The sequence below is a fragment of the Polyodon spathula genome, chromosome 3 (assembly GCF_017654505.1).
Source record: "Polyodon spathula isolate WHYD16114869_AA chromosome 3, ASM1765450v1, whole genome shotgun sequence".
Lineage (NCBI taxonomy): Eukaryota > Metazoa > Chordata > Actinopteri > Acipenseriformes > Polyodontidae > Polyodon > Polyodon spathula.
The window spans coordinates 79,705,395-79,721,858 of NC_054536.1; the positions used below are offsets into that span (position 1 = coordinate 79,705,395).

The 16,464-nt window shown below is 39.9% G+C and overlaps 1 protein-coding gene across 2 annotated transcripts; it reads right to left on the reverse strand.

Annotated features, from left to right (window-relative positions):
- Positions 1-1,016: 1,016 nt before the first annotated feature.
- LOC121313458 (kelch-like protein 18) lies at positions 1,017-15,781 on the reverse strand. Of its 2 annotated transcripts, XM_041245999.1 has the most exons (10): positions 15,450-15,773; positions 11,770-11,900; positions 10,595-10,735; positions 10,079-10,277; positions 8,679-8,839; positions 3,698-3,834; positions 3,154-3,376; positions 2,833-2,937; positions 2,407-2,518; positions 1,017-2,114 (listed from the first exon to the last, which is right to left on the reverse strand). In XM_041245999.1, the coding sequence occupies exons 1-10, from the start codon at positions 15,588-15,590 to the stop codon at positions 1,728-1,730; spliced, it is 1,737 nt and encodes a 578-aa protein (XP_041101933.1). In that variant the 5' UTR covers positions 15,591-15,773; the 3' UTR covers positions 1,017-1,727. The 2 variants fall into 2 exon arrangements, with proteins under 2 accessions (XP_041101933.1, XP_041101934.1); XM_041246000.1 differs by lacking the exon at positions 2,833-2,937 and having other exon boundaries at positions 15,450-15,781.
- Between the last annotated feature and the right edge of the window lie 683 nt (positions 15,782-16,464).

Below are 16,464 nucleotides of genomic sequence, written 5' to 3' on the forward strand. Positions count from 1 at the left end.
CCTAAGTTTGAAGAACTTTTTCTTGATTTTAACTTAAACTGTTGCTGCTCTCTGTCATCTGGAATCAACTTCCTGAAACATTCTCTGGGGTTTTCATTACTATAATGATCATTATATCACACACACACACAATGCAAAACACAGTGCTTTTATGATGTCTTGACAGGACCACTTTTATAACTTGAAATAACACCACTTTTTAAATTGTATTTAGTGATGTTAACACCGGCAGGATTAAATCTGCAGTTAATCTAGAGAATGATGGGGAACTTGAGAAATTGTACATTTAAAAAAAATTGCCTATTTTAAGTATATTAACTGTGGTCTACTTAAAACTCAGTGATGGGTTGAAGAAAACTCACACACTGCTAATTCCAAGCCCCAGCAATGTAGAATTCTATAATTTTACATAAACATTATATATATGGCTTCTGGTTTTTGTTTTTTATATTGTATTTTTCGGTGCTTATTTTTAGCTACTTTCAAGTTTTAAATAAATCGTTTTTTTTTCCGGTGCTTTCATTTTTATACTATATGAAATAGTGTTTTCGGTTACTTTCCAAACTGCTTGAAAGTTTTTTTTTGGTTTTGTTTTTTTTTCTGTCAAAATGTGCATAGTAGTAACTCGACAGTACTGGCACACATAAGTTGTACCTTCTTTCCTTTGCTGTCTTCCACAATGAAATCCCTACGGTCACGGGCACATTCTTCTGGGGTTTCATGTGTAGACATTTTTGTAAATTTTGCCACAATTTTGTTTTAAATCCTCTGTATCTTAACTGTAATACAGCTTTAAATCCCGCTAACAAGCCTCCATCCTGACTGTAATCTCATTTTAAGTCTCGCAAGCAGAGTCTCCAATACAAATGTAGGAATGTGCTGTCACCCAGTAATTGGGGCGGGTTTAAAGTATTCACAATGAATCAATGACAGATACAAGTCAGGAAGGCGGGACATTACCTAGCAGCACTGGGAAATATATTTATTATTATTTTTGTAGTAGGTTTTTTTTTTTTTTTTTTTTGGAAAAAGGGTAGAGTCCATGTGAATTGATTAACCATTTCCACAGTTTTTCCGGTGTTTATTGGCTGTCTGCCGACTTCATTGTTTTTGTATCGGGGGGGTGGGGGGTTTACCCGGTTTTATCGGTTAAAACAGAAAGTCAGAAGCCCTAATTATATACTACATTTATTTTAGAAGGGTTGTGAAAAAAATGTGGTAGTGCTATGTATGGAGGGAGCTTCATCATGCCACTGACTGCCGTGGAACCCTTTTTTAACAGTGCTGGTTCATATTTGAACCTTTCCTTTCTCCACCAGCCTTGAAAACTGATCCATAGACTGCAGACAAGACCCTGCTTAGACCCTGCAGACAAAACTGACAGTTTGGAATGAGGCTTTGTGATCGTGGAGCCTTTTAAGAACCAGGAACTTGACAGTTGTAACTAAAAAGAACTTCTGATCGTTCCACTGACTTTCCATTAGGCTGGAATAAAGATAAGATACCCAGAAAAGATAAGAGGATGGGAAATCTAATTAGCTATCCACTGTCCACCAGCCACTCTTCATTGCACATGCTGCTTTGCATCCGCCAGTCACGCTCTCCAGGAAAAGTACTACAGAGAGCTATATATACATATTTTTTTGCTCAAATAATCCACTAGGTCCCCCTCTCGTCTGGAATTCATAAGAAAAAAAAGTAAAAGAAAGTACTAGAGACAGCTGGTGCTATATTGGGAGGAGAGGAACACACCCAACCCCAACGCCCCCTTCGTGACACACCATGGGGGCCATGAAAGTCCAGGTGTTGGTCTCAGCATCGTACATCTCCACCGAGTTCAGATTGGACTGGCCATCGTAGCCACCCACAGCATACAGCCGGCCACAGTTGGCCACGAGCGAGACCCGGCTGCGACGCGTGTTCATGGGCACCAGCAAGCTCCACTGGTCAGCCGCCGAATTGTACACCTCCACCATGCTCAGGAAGCCTGAGCCATCATAGCCACCCGCCACATACAGCTTGCTGCCCAGGGCTGCCGCGCTGTGACGGCATCGCTTGTTCATCATGCCTGCCACAGGGTGCCAAGAGGAGGTGTGCTGGTTGTAGTACTCCATCTGTGGGAGGGTGGGGGAAATTACAGTGAATTCAAGTGGTGAAAAGTGAATGTTTCAAATGAAAAGCAAAACCCCTGTTTCAAAGAGGACACATTAGCTAGACTTTCTGCCTTTAAATTTAAATAAGAGGTGGTACTTCAATTGGTGAGAAAATTACACATTTCACCTGGAGCAATTTTAATTTTTTAATAAAAAAAAAATTACATATATTATATATATACACACACACACACACATATATGCATTAAAATAAATAAACAAAAGAAAAGGAAATGAGAGCAGGCAGACTGACCGAATTGAATATCTGCAGCCCATCATGCCCCCCCGAGACGTAGATCCTCCCTTCAAACACAGTGACCCCGGCAGCGCTACGACTGGCACTCATGGGGGTCGCTATCGTCCACCTGGGGAGAAACATACTTCAGTCAACAAGAGCTGGGCGTGAACCACAACTTCTCTCACTGCCTAACCTGATCGGATTCACTTTTGTTTACAAATTCTTTTGACAAAGTCTATTTCAATGACATTGGAGAATCGAAATGCAATCCAGATGCAGTTCTACAGTGCAGTGTTTAGAAATTAAGAAACAGTCGCAGCCACACAACAACGAAACAAACAGATGGTCAGTTTGTGTGGGAGCGCCTTTACATTTAACATTTATTGTTCATTTGAAGCCTTGACAAAAAAAAAAAAAAAGAATTGAAAGAATGTGACTGACTTGTCTGATTGTGGCGAGTAACACTCCACTGAGCTGAGGGATGCATTTCCATCATACCCTCCACAAACATAGATCTGTCCATCCACCACCACTGTTCCCATTGCACTGCGAAAGCAAGATGGAAAAGGAAAGCAAACTGAAACTGCAGAAATTAGATCTTGCAGGTGGCTTTATAGGTGAGCATTTCACGCATTTGAGCTCAGAGATAGAAAATAGAAAACTATACATACTATTTAATTAAAAAATATATATTAGTCCTGGCTAACAATCATGTTGCTGGTGGTGCATTGCCCCGTTCAATTAGTGTATGCCCCTCCTTACCTTCGCTTACTGTTCATGCTTGCCACTCGTGTCCAAATGTCCGTCTCTGGGTTAAACACTTCCACGGTACTCAAACGTGATTGGCCATCATACCCTCCTATCGCATACAGGAGGCCATTCACCACAGCCACACCCACCCGACTGCGTGTCGTTGTCATTGGCTGACACTTCTCCCAGCGGTTGGCAATTGGGTCGAACATTTCCACCACGTTCAGGGAGTCACCTGCGTAAAAATTTGCTACTTAACTTGGAATTCACTTGACTTAACGCAGTTCACCTGTAGGAGACATTAGCCTCCTGCAATACAAACATCTGCTGGCATGCTTCATCTACTACTTGCTATAAACTGCACTCTAAACAAGGGGATTGCCTTCCCTCCCATATCCCCCACCTGTTTATTTGTTGTTACAAGTCATCTGTAAGGTCTGTTCCCATCCCCATCCCGTACTGTCTCTGTACTGGATAAAATCCTCCCTCACTCATCAGTGTTTGTCAGGGCATGGTAAACCAGGGTTATATGTCCTTCTAAGGCAATGCAAGCTACCTGCGGAGTTGAGCCCCCCGACTGCATAGATCAGGCCTGCTATGGAGGTGCAGCAGCGCTGCCGGGTCTTGAACGCTGGGAGGTGTGGCCGTCGCTCTGGCATCAGGTGGTAGTCTTTTGCCTCGTCAACTAGATCTCTGCAGGCACAGAGGCAATGTGTAACAGGTAATACGTAGAATTAACACTGCTGTCTGATTATATATAGAAACACATGCCTAAAGGTGGATTTACACATACACGACTTGAGTGAGACTGGGGCGAACAAAGTGTTCAGACATCAGTGTGTTAAGAGCGAACTCAGCGTTGCGTTTAGTGCGATGAACGATGGCACCTTTACACATATCCGAGGCGAGTGAGATAACAAAAGCAGCAGTGGGGAAAAAAAAAGTGTTTTGGGGAGTGTGTCCGTCGTGGCTCCTGCAATTAGGGATGTGCTTTTGGTACATTTTTATGAACATTTAAACGTTTAAACCATACCCACACACACACACTCTATGTTACATTCTGATACTGACAGCTCTGGTTAGTATTTTCTAAGCAAAACCCTAAATAAGCAAATAATGTTTTAACATCGCAAAAAAAAAAAAAAAAAAAAAACATGTTCTATATAACCCATGTACTATACTAGTATATATTGAAATTAGGGCTGTCACCCAATTCTAATTTTTAATTGGTTAATTTATGGGCATTAGTTGATTAACACGTAGATTAATCTGTGCACATTTTTAATAAAGGTAATGACCTCATAGCGGCTGTCCTGCAGGTAATATTAAAAAATCAAAAGAATCTAAAACAAACAAAAAAACAGCCCAATGGGTATTTCATATTTTTTAAAGCATGTGCATTATTATTTTTATCTTAGTAAATGTCTCTTTGTATTAGTGCTGTACTATTGAGGTGTACCTGTCCTGGCCCTGTGGGCACAAAAAGAATAAAATAAACTCAACCTTTTTTTTTTTTTTTTTCTTTTATTATATTATATTATATATTATATTCAAAAGAACAAAACCAATAAAATAATAATAATAAAGAAAACACATGCATATAAGCTGCATATGTGCAACAGGGAGAGCAGCCCTGCTCAGGTTTAGTTTTAGAACGGGGTCTCCCCCTCCGCCCCTGTGTTATTTTGTATTTGTTTATTGTATAGTGTTATATATATATGTGACGGCAGAACGCCATGTGTTTTGTTATTGTTTTGACGGCGTAGCTGTGCATTTGTTTTGTTATTGTTTTTATTTTGTTCTGGCAGAGACGAAATTGGCAGGCCGTCCTCTGCTAGTTGCTGATTTAAAACCTTGTGCAGAAGGTGGCCATCTCCTGAATTAATTAAGTGACTCATTTGTTGCTAAATCAGGAGATGGTCACCTGTATAAAAGCCTGCAGCTCTCTTCCCTCTGGGTGGGTGTACGGAGGAGAGTGAGAGAGCAAGCGAGGGGAGGTATTTATAAAGAGATAAAGGAACCGTGAAGGCTACTGCCCAGCCGGACCTTGAGTGTTTTTTGTTTGTGATTATTTTGTTTAAATCTTTTATTTTTCTGCTTTGTGAGCAAGTGTTATTTTTGTTTGACTATTTTATTTGTTATTCTAAATAAAACAGCACACGCCGCGCTTTTGAACTGCAGTACCTGCCTGTCTGCGTTTGTTTCGCCTTCTGGGCTGACATCACCGCAACGCCAATACAATATTTACTGAATCTATGATTCCAACACATTGTTATACTAATGCTACTGTTCAGGGATTTTTTTAAAATATCCTCTTCTATTGACAAATTATATAGATAAAGAACTTTTTTTTTTTTTTTAAAAAACAAACGATTTGCGTAAAAGTGTACTGCTAAATTAAAGCCTAGCCATAATTTATTTACACATACACGTTCTTTGAGTTAATATTGAAAAGAAAAAAAAAACTTTTAAATCATTTTCTACAAATCCACAGGGATGCAACGACTTGTGACAGAGAACGAAAGAATCTTGGTTATAAATCTCCCTGCCGACCTGTGAGGGCGCTGTGTAAAGGGAACAGAGTGCCCTGGACTGGATGGCCTGACAATTCACTTCCAGGGTTAGGTGGCAGTCGGCATTCTAGAAAGGGGACAGAGCTATGGTACACCAAGTCATTGGCCCGGAAGGGAAGTAATGTGGCAACCGCGGATTGGAGGAAAACGGTTGCACCAGCTAACCAAGGGGGTGTGACTGACGATACAAAAGGGGACATAGCGAGGTGATCTGTTTCTTTGTTATGGTTAAGCTGAACCGGAAGGTGTACTGTGAATTACCGTGACTGTTTTGTCATGTCTAAAAATCTACTCGTTTGTTCTTATTAGACAGCTAACACGATCCGGACCTGTCGCTAACGGTCTGCAGTAAACCTGGACAACACTGCACCATTGTACATGGATAAATTGTATTTCACCACAAGCACTATAGCACTCATTGTGGACTTGTGAACGTATGTGTCTTTGTGTGTGTTCTACTGTGATTATTATTTACAAACTGTGTCTTATTATTTCGGGACTGCAACACGTTGTTTTGGAACATTGTAATACACATTGCTGTGTATTGCCTGGGATTATTCTTTGTGTTCGCCAGACCAGGATTATAAAAATAAAACCTGTTCTGATCATGAACTTTGTTGTCTGTCTTCTGTTTCACAGTCACATCACCACTACACCTGTGACCTGCAAACCACAGGGCTAAATAAATGTCAGTCACCATGTGCAGCGTTCTCTTTATTATGGATGTTTGCTTTTTACTTCCATCAATAACTCCATCCAGTCTGAATGTTTTCATTTCAAATAGTGAAGCATTGAGTGTGTTTTTGTCTTACGGCAATTTTGTTTGGCATAATTATTTACATACCACGGTTTCTCGTCTGGTTCCTAAAAATACTTCCAAACGTGGCTTTGCTTTGTTCAGAGATGCCATTTTAAAAAAAAAATATAACACACTTCAGAAAAAAAAAACAAAAAAAACTTGTCATTGAAATTTATTACACCGTGGAGTTGATACCACACCACGCCCACTACAGCACAAAAAACAGAGTGCACCAATGAAGTACGAGATCGACCGAGAATAGAACCCGCCCTAGTGTCAACCTTTCTGTTGCACCAATTAGAAAAGACACTCGGAGGCAATGCCAAACCCCTTCATTTTTATAATATCCGCCCTTACTGTGGCACTACAGCAGTCTGATACGCGACGGACTATTGTATAGGATGATAAATTACTAAAATTAAGACATTAAAAAAAAATGCGTTGGTGAAATTTGTCACGTGACGGATTATACGGCTAGCATATTATTCAACCTTTAACCACTTCTTTGGAGTTTGTACATTTAAACGTTTAAAATTCCCATTCCTAACTTCAATGCCCAAATTTGCTTGCAACTTAACCCTTTCTATACTGCATGTTTTCTGTTATGTTCTCTAACTTTTTAATGCTTTTCAAGGAGCCATGCAAAGAGCTCTCAGTACAGAAATACTTCCATCCAGTTCTGGGCTACAACAAAAAATCATCAATACATTTTAATCCCCTATACACTTGATTGTCTACAGTATTTCCAACACTATGTGCACCTACCGTTTTCCACTCCCCACACTTGCTTCTTCATTATGATTGGCTACAGTGTAGTGACAGTGGGTAAGGGTGAGAAAATCACAGTGCAGTGTGATTGGGAAAGTGGCCTCAATGCAGTGGCTCTCTCTTCACAGCAGTGCAGACACATTGAAATACATGGGAGGCACGTTTTTTGTTTTCTGAGTCGCTCGCCTCACTCAAGTTATGTATGTGCAAATCCACCTTAACCCCTTGCAGTCCTATGACGGACCAGGTCTGACATTACAATTTTTGCTTTCCAGTCCGAGGTCGGTTCCTGTCCGACCTCATCAAAAAGACATAAAGCACAGGCCTGTAGTTGTTTTTTCTCCAGAAAAAGCAGAGAAAACCTTTCAATGACCGAGTGAGACAGATAGGAACTGAATGAAAAAAAAAAAGGCGTTTCTCATTGCCCCATGCATTACAGAGATAAAACGGACGTAACAAAGGAGGTAGCTGCTTCTGCATCCGTGCTCAAAGTCAGACACAGACATTTGCAGAGCTTTTTGAGATGTTATAGTAATAAAGTATTGACTTGGATCGCATTATTGAGGAGTTTGGTGATAAAACGAGTGATCAGGAAAGGATTTATAAGTATGCATGTCTATAAAGAGGTCTGTGAAAAATACATCAAACAGCTTGACTGTATATACAGTACTGAGTGTTTTTTGCGATTCAATGCTTTTTGAACCTGTTTTACTCCAAAAAAAAAAAAATAATAATTTTAAACAGCGCGTGTAAAAATAAATTGGACCTGACGTGCCTGAGGAGCGCTGAATAAATGGACCGCAAAGGGTTAAGAATGTATAGAACTGATCTGTGTTACAATGTTATAATAAAACACTGCTGTCTCTGAACACCCATTTACACCAGATCTGACCAGATAACACATTTAATTGGTTGGCAGACACTTTATTAGATTTTTTTCAATTTATGATTATTTTACCAGCTTTCACAAAGTTTTAAATGCCCATTTCAAATGTCTCCTCACCTCTGCAATCCCATTACCGATCAAGATCAACAAGCGACTTCCATTCACTCTCTCAAACCAATCAGCAAACTAAAGTCGCAGATGTTACCAAGTTACTGATTCCTGGTGGCGAGGGTCCAGACTGGTAGTCTCCATCTGGCCTTGGCATCTGCAGCATGATAAGATGAACTACCCTCGCACAACTCACCCTGGGCTCCACGCAGTGGTCCTTTTATTAAGTAAGCTTCTGGGAACCTGGCACACTCATACAAACACTTTCAGCTGGCTTCCCAGATCCTCAGTAGCACTAATCTTTGACTATCCAGTCGAAGATCATGGCTAATCAGAGTCTGTGAAACCAGTTGTTAGTTTATTTTCCGTATGCAGCATGCCCAGAGAACTGTCCCGCACTCACCTGCATTTGTGGCAGCAGCGCACCAGGTCCTCCTGCTGCACGCGGTCTGCCAGGAACTGTGGCCGGCACAGTGGCAGCCGGGTCTTGGAGAGCAGCTCGGGCAGGTGTGGCTCCCGCTGATCCCGCTTGTACCGCACCCAGGCCAGTACTGCCTCAAACACCTAGCACAGGTAAGCACCTTTACTGATGGACATTTCTACAGTTTAGATGGTAATGAAATTATCAGCTAAAAATACAATCTTCTTTCTTTTTAAAATAAAGCCACAGCACTGTTCTCTCCAAAAACAGAGGCTAATTTAATGAAAGTAAGTCAATTTCCAATGCCCAGTTTAATTCTGTGGGACTTAACATGTAGCCTATGAATTATATTTAAACTAGATGGAGAACCTGGCCTTAAAACACAAAAGATGATTAGCATTTTACTATTAGTGTTTGTACAGAGTACTATGGATTTAATTGTATATTTAAGATATAATATTTAAATGGTTGCAGCTAACAACTTCATTTCATTATAGCAAATATTTCCATTTTAAAACAGGAGATCTGGTACTACACTGGGTTAAAGAAAGTGCTTGTTTGCCTTGCCTTCCAGGACGACTGTTACCGTTTTACTTTCTTTGACAAAACACCTTACTAGCTGCGAAGCATGTCAGTCATTAGGGGAAGCAGCTGGCTGGATACTGGCAGAAAGAAGTCCCTGCAGGGTATTGGACAATCTCACTATACAGGTGAAATGACCCTGGAAGTAGAGGATAGACAAAAAGCATGGCTTGCAAACAGACAATTCTTTAACCTAGTGCACTACTAGATATCATGCTTTACAATAAAAAGGCAGGTTTGCCAAGTTATAAGCTACAATTAATGGTTTGCCCCCAGTAAATTAATTTAAAAAATGTTAGCATTGTTATAATGCATAGGCTTCATAAAGTTATTTATTACTAATACCTTTTAGCACTGTCGGATTAAATGTAACCTACACTTATTCTAATATCTCCTGTATCACCTTTCTCGTTTGCTATGGTCATGCCTAACTGAACGGACCTTCGTCCTACAGAAATCCATCCTGTGAATGGACCCATGGAGTGAGGCACTGCAATAAAGCATGGGTGTACAGAACTACAACTAGGTGTTATTTTTTGGGGCGGTAACAGGCTATTGCAGAGATGAAAATAAGACCCCTACTGCAAAGCAGTTTTTACTACAAACTTGATTAGCCACAGTGTATAGGTAAGAAGCTCAGGTGCGTTTTATTACACTCACAGTAAAAGCAGGAATGGGTCAAACTGCTATGCAATGGGAGTCTTATTTCCATCCCTGAATAACTGTTATAAAAATGTACAAAGAAGGCACAGTGTGCCCCCAGCTCCAGGACAAAGCTGGGCTTGGCTGGAGGCTCTGACCTGCTCCTCTGCCTTGACATTGAGCTCGTCACGCCCCACCAGCTCTAGCACCTCCTCCGGCCCCAGTGCCAGGAACTCCTCGGACATCGACACTTCCACAAAGTGCTGGTGGATGAAGCTGTTGGCCGCATCGTAAAGCACTGTGCACATCATGGCCTCTGCGAACTGACGCACTCCCAGGCAGTTCTTCGGGTGCAGCCTGAGAGAGGAGGGAGAGGAAGACAGGAAATGAAAATCCTACTTTAAGTGCCGACCAGAATTAATGTAAAACAGAACTTTGACACACGGACAGTTGGCAGCAGGACAGGTGGCCTTCATAACCCCCCCGCCCCCCCAATTTAGGACATACTCTACTCAGTACCTTTGTGCTAATCAATGTACTTGGCATTAGGAAAGTTCACATATTACTGTCTGATTTTTTTCACACGTCTCTTATTAGGCACAGATTACATTTTCTAATAGGAATCCTTTAAGCTAAATGAATCTTGTTCATTGAGTGCCTGGTTTCTACAGAACCTCTCTCGGAGAAAGGTGCAGCAGGCGTCCTTGACATTCTGGAGCTGCAGGAAGCTGGCACCGATCAGCAGGGACTGCACATTTTGCTGGTCTATCGTCAGGTCACCGTTGTAAGCAAAGTTTATTAAAGATTCCAGAGCACTGTGAGACAGACAGACAGACAGACAGAGATATAGTTCAGTAACTTTGTTTGATTCAGTTTTATATAAATGGTTGCTGACCAAGGTTTTTGTAACCAGTTTTCCTACGTCTTGTCAGCACATGTCACCCCCCCCCCCCCCCCCCTTTTCTTTGTTGTTCAAGTTGGACCTTAACGTATCTAGTCATAAACGAATAGGACTTAATGAACTCTTTGTGAAGGTCTCCTTCAAAGGATAAAAACGTATTTTTGAATCTACTTTATAGTATCAAATGACATCCAGGTTTATTAGTGATCACTCTAAAAATTTTATAAAGTTTAAGGTTTCGAAACCGCGTTATGAACTTTCAGTAAAGTTTACCGCAAAACCTTTTGACTCATGTTGTGTTTAAGGTTCCATTGCAAGACATAACGTCCTGTAACTGGTGACTTTCTGTCTATCAAAGTAAGGGGCTTATGGGTTTATTTTATCAACCAATACCCTGCTCATGTAAGCCACAGTCTCCTTTTTAGAGCATTTTACAGCACTGGGGTAATCACAGAATTACCTCAAAAATTAGTGGCTGATGGAACCTATTGGGACTTCCTGGTGCAGTAAAATGCTCTGAAGCTAATCAAGCTGTGGCTTACCCTGGCAGGGTATAGGTATATCAATCAACCCTAGACTTATCAGATACACACGTTTCAACACATTTCACAGCTGCGGTGTGTGTAGGAGGGCAGGGTTTGTTTGGAGAGCTTACAAGGTCAAAAAAGTTTACACAAGATTGGAAAACTTGAAAAAAATCACTGTATGATGATATAGGCCATGTCAATAATGTTTAAACATATACTTTTAACATAAATCAAGTTTTTAAAAAGAAAACTTTCAATGCTGGAGTATTTTCTTTACTCCCAACTTTCATTATTGTGGCAATCAATATCATTCTGGAGTTTAGAATAGTAAATCTGATCTATATGGAAGTCCTCTTAGCCACTATGAAGAAACATGTGTGTGAGTGAGTGAGTGTATGAGTGTCTACACATGCAGCACTACCTGGGGTCAATGCCCTGCATCACAATCTCGTCCTGTTTGCACTCCATCATATCGTTGGTGAACATGGCGTGGAAGTATGGGATTGAAGCAGCCAACACAATCCTGTGAGCACTGAACTTGTGATCCCCGATCTGACAGGGGAAAAGAAAAAGAAAAAAAAAACAGGGATGTAATCCTTTGCCGTTCCATGCCTATCTGATCTACTAGACCAGTTGCCAGAACATTTGCTCTAGAATATGGATTAGCATTTAGACCTATAACCTTATATTACTGAGAAAATTCAATAAATCAATAAGGGACAGAAAACAACTGGCTATTTTCACAGACACTAATTATCAGTAATCATGGCCAACCTTCCTAAGGTAACATGAGGTAGTCCAAGAATGCTAATCAGTGTCTATGAAACAAGACCAGTATATTTATATGGAAGATTTTGACAACAGCAGTATTTTCTGAAAAGAATGTTTCACTTTGGCTTGCAAAATGTCACTCTAAACCTACCCAGTATGATCCTTACACAGGACAAGCAATTGTATGGAAGCCAGGTTCCCTATGGGTGGTTTGGGTTTTGCTGTCAAAGGCACTGTCACTTCAGTAAAGGTGGTTAATCTTTTTAAATTAAAAATAAATCGAAACGTGTCAGTGTTCACCCTATAGTGCTGCTTTTTTCGAATTTGCTGTTTAACCCCTAAAGAACCAGAACTTTACTAGCTACTGTATCCATTTCAAATTGTTGACAACTAAAATGTAACAAGTGGTAATACACTTTATCAATCAGAGTCAGCTGTTCTGTAGTACTAGGCCTTTATCATTATCCACCCAAGAGAGTATTAATGGTTTTATGTTTATGACTAAGTTTATCATGGAGAGGATTAATGATGTCAAGTGCAAGGAGAGGACAGAGGCCAAGAGTAAAGCACAGTAAAAGTGTAAAAGATGCTTGAGCAGAGTCCATAACAACAGTGTCACTCCACCCTGCTAAAGAGCTGAACCAGCAGTATAGTCCTCTTAAGGACTGGTCAAGATTATTGGGGGGAAATCTAAATATTTAGGCTAAAGTTTTAACCTAGTGTGTGTTTTAGTACCCATTTCTTTTTTTAAGTCTACAAATTTGACTCACTAAACCTGGTTCAGTCTCCCAAAAGGAAGTTCGGCTTTTTCCCCTAAAATATAGTTCTTCCATTAGCATTCTGTGCCCTTTACAACCATGATGCAAACCTTGATAGTGCAGCCTTTCCAACTTTCCACAACAGCAGTTTTAGGTGTAGGAATTCAAGTTTCCTCCCCCATTAAAAACCTGCTTCTACTCATTCTGTAAACCACGAACATAGCAATGTGATGATATAATCAAGCTGAAAGTATGATCTGTTGGCAAGTGCTCCTGCACCTGGAACGAAAAAAAAAATGCTGTTTTCTTATTTTAACTAAGGGACCTTATAAAAAATGCTGGACATACTTAAAATGTATATGCATAACTATTTTTAGATTATGTTTTTCTATAATACTAAGTTTTGTAAATCTGTAAGGTTTAACAATTATATGTATACATTTATTTATACAGGGAAATCTATATATTTCAACATATTTTATCCGTTGTATCATTAGGGCAGAATGTGCCCCACTAGCATGGAATGACCCTTATATCTTTCCTAGGTTTGCCTGTAGAGCTAAGAATCTAGGGGAACATTTAGTCAGAAAAAGATGTCTATCAATCACCTAAACAATGTCCTTTTAAGATACCACCTGGGAATGTCCTTGTCATAATTGTGTAAATTGTAATGCAATGATTAAGGGTGGTACTTTTTTCATCCTATTGGCAAACAATTGAAAGTTATTGGTAGACCTGTCAAACTAAATGTGGTGTACTTATTAAAATGCAGATGCTGATTGTGTTACGTAGGTAAAACAAAAAGATAATTAAAAAACAGAATTTGTGAACACAAAAGTGCGGTAAGGAATCATGACCCTAAATCGTCGTTAGTAAGACATTTTAACCCAATGGGACAGGACATCTGCTCCCTTAGATTCTTGGGTATTGAATTGGTTAAGTATTCAACCTGAAGTAGTGGTTCTAGAACATTTTTTAAATCCTGTATGTATTGTAGCAGTATGTAAAATTCCCCAATGAAATCCAAATGTTACACACGCACAAAACTGCGTGAAACGTAAAAGGCAATGCAATTTATCCAAAGATTAAAAAAAAAACAAAAAAAACCAAACAGTTTCTAGAATTATCACAGTATCCAAAGTCAGTATTCAAGTTTGCAGCCTATAATGCACAATAAGACCCATATGTTACAGTATCCAAACCTGTTTAATGGTTAACTGTTTTACGTTATTAGTAGCTGGTCTCGTTCGCTTTGTTTTTGTTTTATTTTGGTCAGGTGAAACTGGAGGAAACACTGTGTAACTGCATAATAAAGACAGACTGATTTGTGCATGTGAGAAAAAAAAAAAAAAAAACGCAGGCTGTAACGGACAATCAAATAAATTGTAACACTGAAGAGATGGGCCTTGTATCAGAACTGGTGACTGAGTCGTCAAAAATACATATAATAATGGGATTTTTTTTTTTATTACAAGGATAGTAAAATGTGACTGACTGTATCTGAGTGTCGTATATCCGAGTGCTGACTGTATTAGATAATGGTACAAGTACCAAACCCTGCAAGACTCCACTTATTAAAATTGTTATTGTCAAGAGATATGTCAATGACATATGTGTCTGTGCTTTACATAGGAAAAATATGTTTAATAGTTCATAAGTAAACTTATTTGATAACAGGATAATAGGTATTCTTTTTTTAATAGTCATTTTGTTTATTGTAAAATGTATGGTGACAGTTTTTGGCAAAGATGGAATAAAAATATTCCAAGCATGCACAAATGAATGTGCACGACTGTGCATGTGTTCCGATTACAAATGAGACACTATTATTCCGATGACACTATTTAGCACAACGCCGGTAGCAAATTCTGGCAGGGATGCATATTGTGTCAGTACACAGGCACTTCCAGATTTAGAACTACACCACATTAATGAAATCAACTGCTTAATAATACACTATGTAAAACAGAGCTAGTACACTGAGATATCGTTGATAAACACAGACAAAAAGGGAAAATGTTATAATCACACTGCTGTATACTGTACAGCAAATCTCTTGATACAGTAGCATGAAAATCTTCATCTCATTAATACTGGCTTTTTGTGCTATTACTCATTTGCAGGGGCACGTTCAGTGTCTCTCACATACATATTAAGGCATTTTAGTAAGAAATCTGTACACTGATATATGAAGATGAACTCCCTGGCAGAATCGTATTTACCTGTATTAAATTAACTATACAGTTAAATTAATAATATCGTTTGCCAATCAGCGCCGCGACGTATACTTATTCTGATTAAATAGATCAAAGGAATACACAGGCCCACATGTGTACAAACTACCGTCGGGGATAAATTAATTTTCTTAAATGATATTCATAACTTAAAACACTTGCTATATTATTAATAAGCCCGAGATATAATAATCAAACACCAATGGTTTCCCATCGTAACAAAGTAGCCCTAGTCTACTCTGGCTGTAAAATCCATGACAAAACACACACATTCCTACTATCCGTCCCGGTTTATGTTCATTAAAACGTGTATAAACAGTTTGTCTCTCAGTTTGTACCTTCAGGGTAACGTCACAGAGCTTGCCCTGTCTGCGGATCTCTTCCATCACCTTGTAACCACGGTTCGGCAGGTCGCTGGCCGTGAAATGCATCAAATCCTCCAGCTCCTCAAGCAACCACAGATCGTCCACCATCTTCATTCATAAAAAAAAAAGAACGGCTATCTCAAAACGCGGAACAAAGTAAATTGAGCCACTCCTCTTGCCGTACGACAATCTTCCTGTGTGTTTTCTGTGCTTATTACATTCTGTTCGCACTGTGTGTGTGAGGAAAAAAATTCCAGGGGGCAAGAAGGAGGTTCAAACCTGCTGCTAGCTACAGCAAATGTGCTATACCGTTTCATTAGAATATGTTGCACAGGCCCACCGAGAGGGCGGGGCAGACCAGGAAACCCGGGACACAACGCTCCGAAGGGGGCCCTGCGAAGGGGCAACATTTTGTTTTTTAAATATATAACGTGTTTTAAAACAATAGCTCTACACAATACACTGCGTGCCTATCACCACATAAAACTACAGCTCTACACTGAACAGATGTGCTTCTGTTGTGTAAGTATTGTGTACGCGGTGGTAGTGCAGATGCCGTCAAAGTACTACAGACTAGGGATGGGACCAGATGTAGTGTTAGAAAGTGGTAACTCGTCAGACTGTGGTACGCGTACCAAAACTTGACCCGTATAATGTCAGAAAGTCGTACAGTGTCACATCTGACTAAAATAAATAACCCCCTCTCTGTAATGCGTATATAGTGAAGCAAAAACTTAACTTTTCATGAGTTAACTATATAATCAATGCTGTATTTGTTGCAAAATAAATAAATAACATTCACACTCATGGATCATTTTAATTATTAGTTTTTAAACTATAAAACTAAACGGCCAAGAGCCAGAGGAGGAGGAGCTATCGCTGCCGTCCCGCGAGCCAGAGAGGGCGGAGCTATTGCTGCCATCCCCTTGAAATTCTTTTGGGGGGAGAAGGGCAAAAACCTACAGCCTTTCCACCACCGCTACCAGAT

What these genes read in the sequence shown, in the direction of transcription:
- LOC121313458 (XM_041245999.1), bottom strand. Translation starts at nt 15,590, where the DNA reads ATGAAGATGGTGGACGATCTGTGGTTGCTTGAGGAGCTGGAGGATTTG. An exon ending in AGCATGAACAGTAAGCGAAG is followed by an intron (nt 2,938 to 3,153) that starts GTAAGGAGGGGC and finishes TTGCTTTCGCAG; the next exon opens with TGCAATGGGAACAGTGGTGG. An exon ending in TACTCGCCACAATCAGACAA is followed by an intron (nt 2,519 to 2,832) that starts GTCAGTCACATT and finishes GTTTCTCCCCAG; the next exon opens with GTGGACGATAGCGACCCCCA.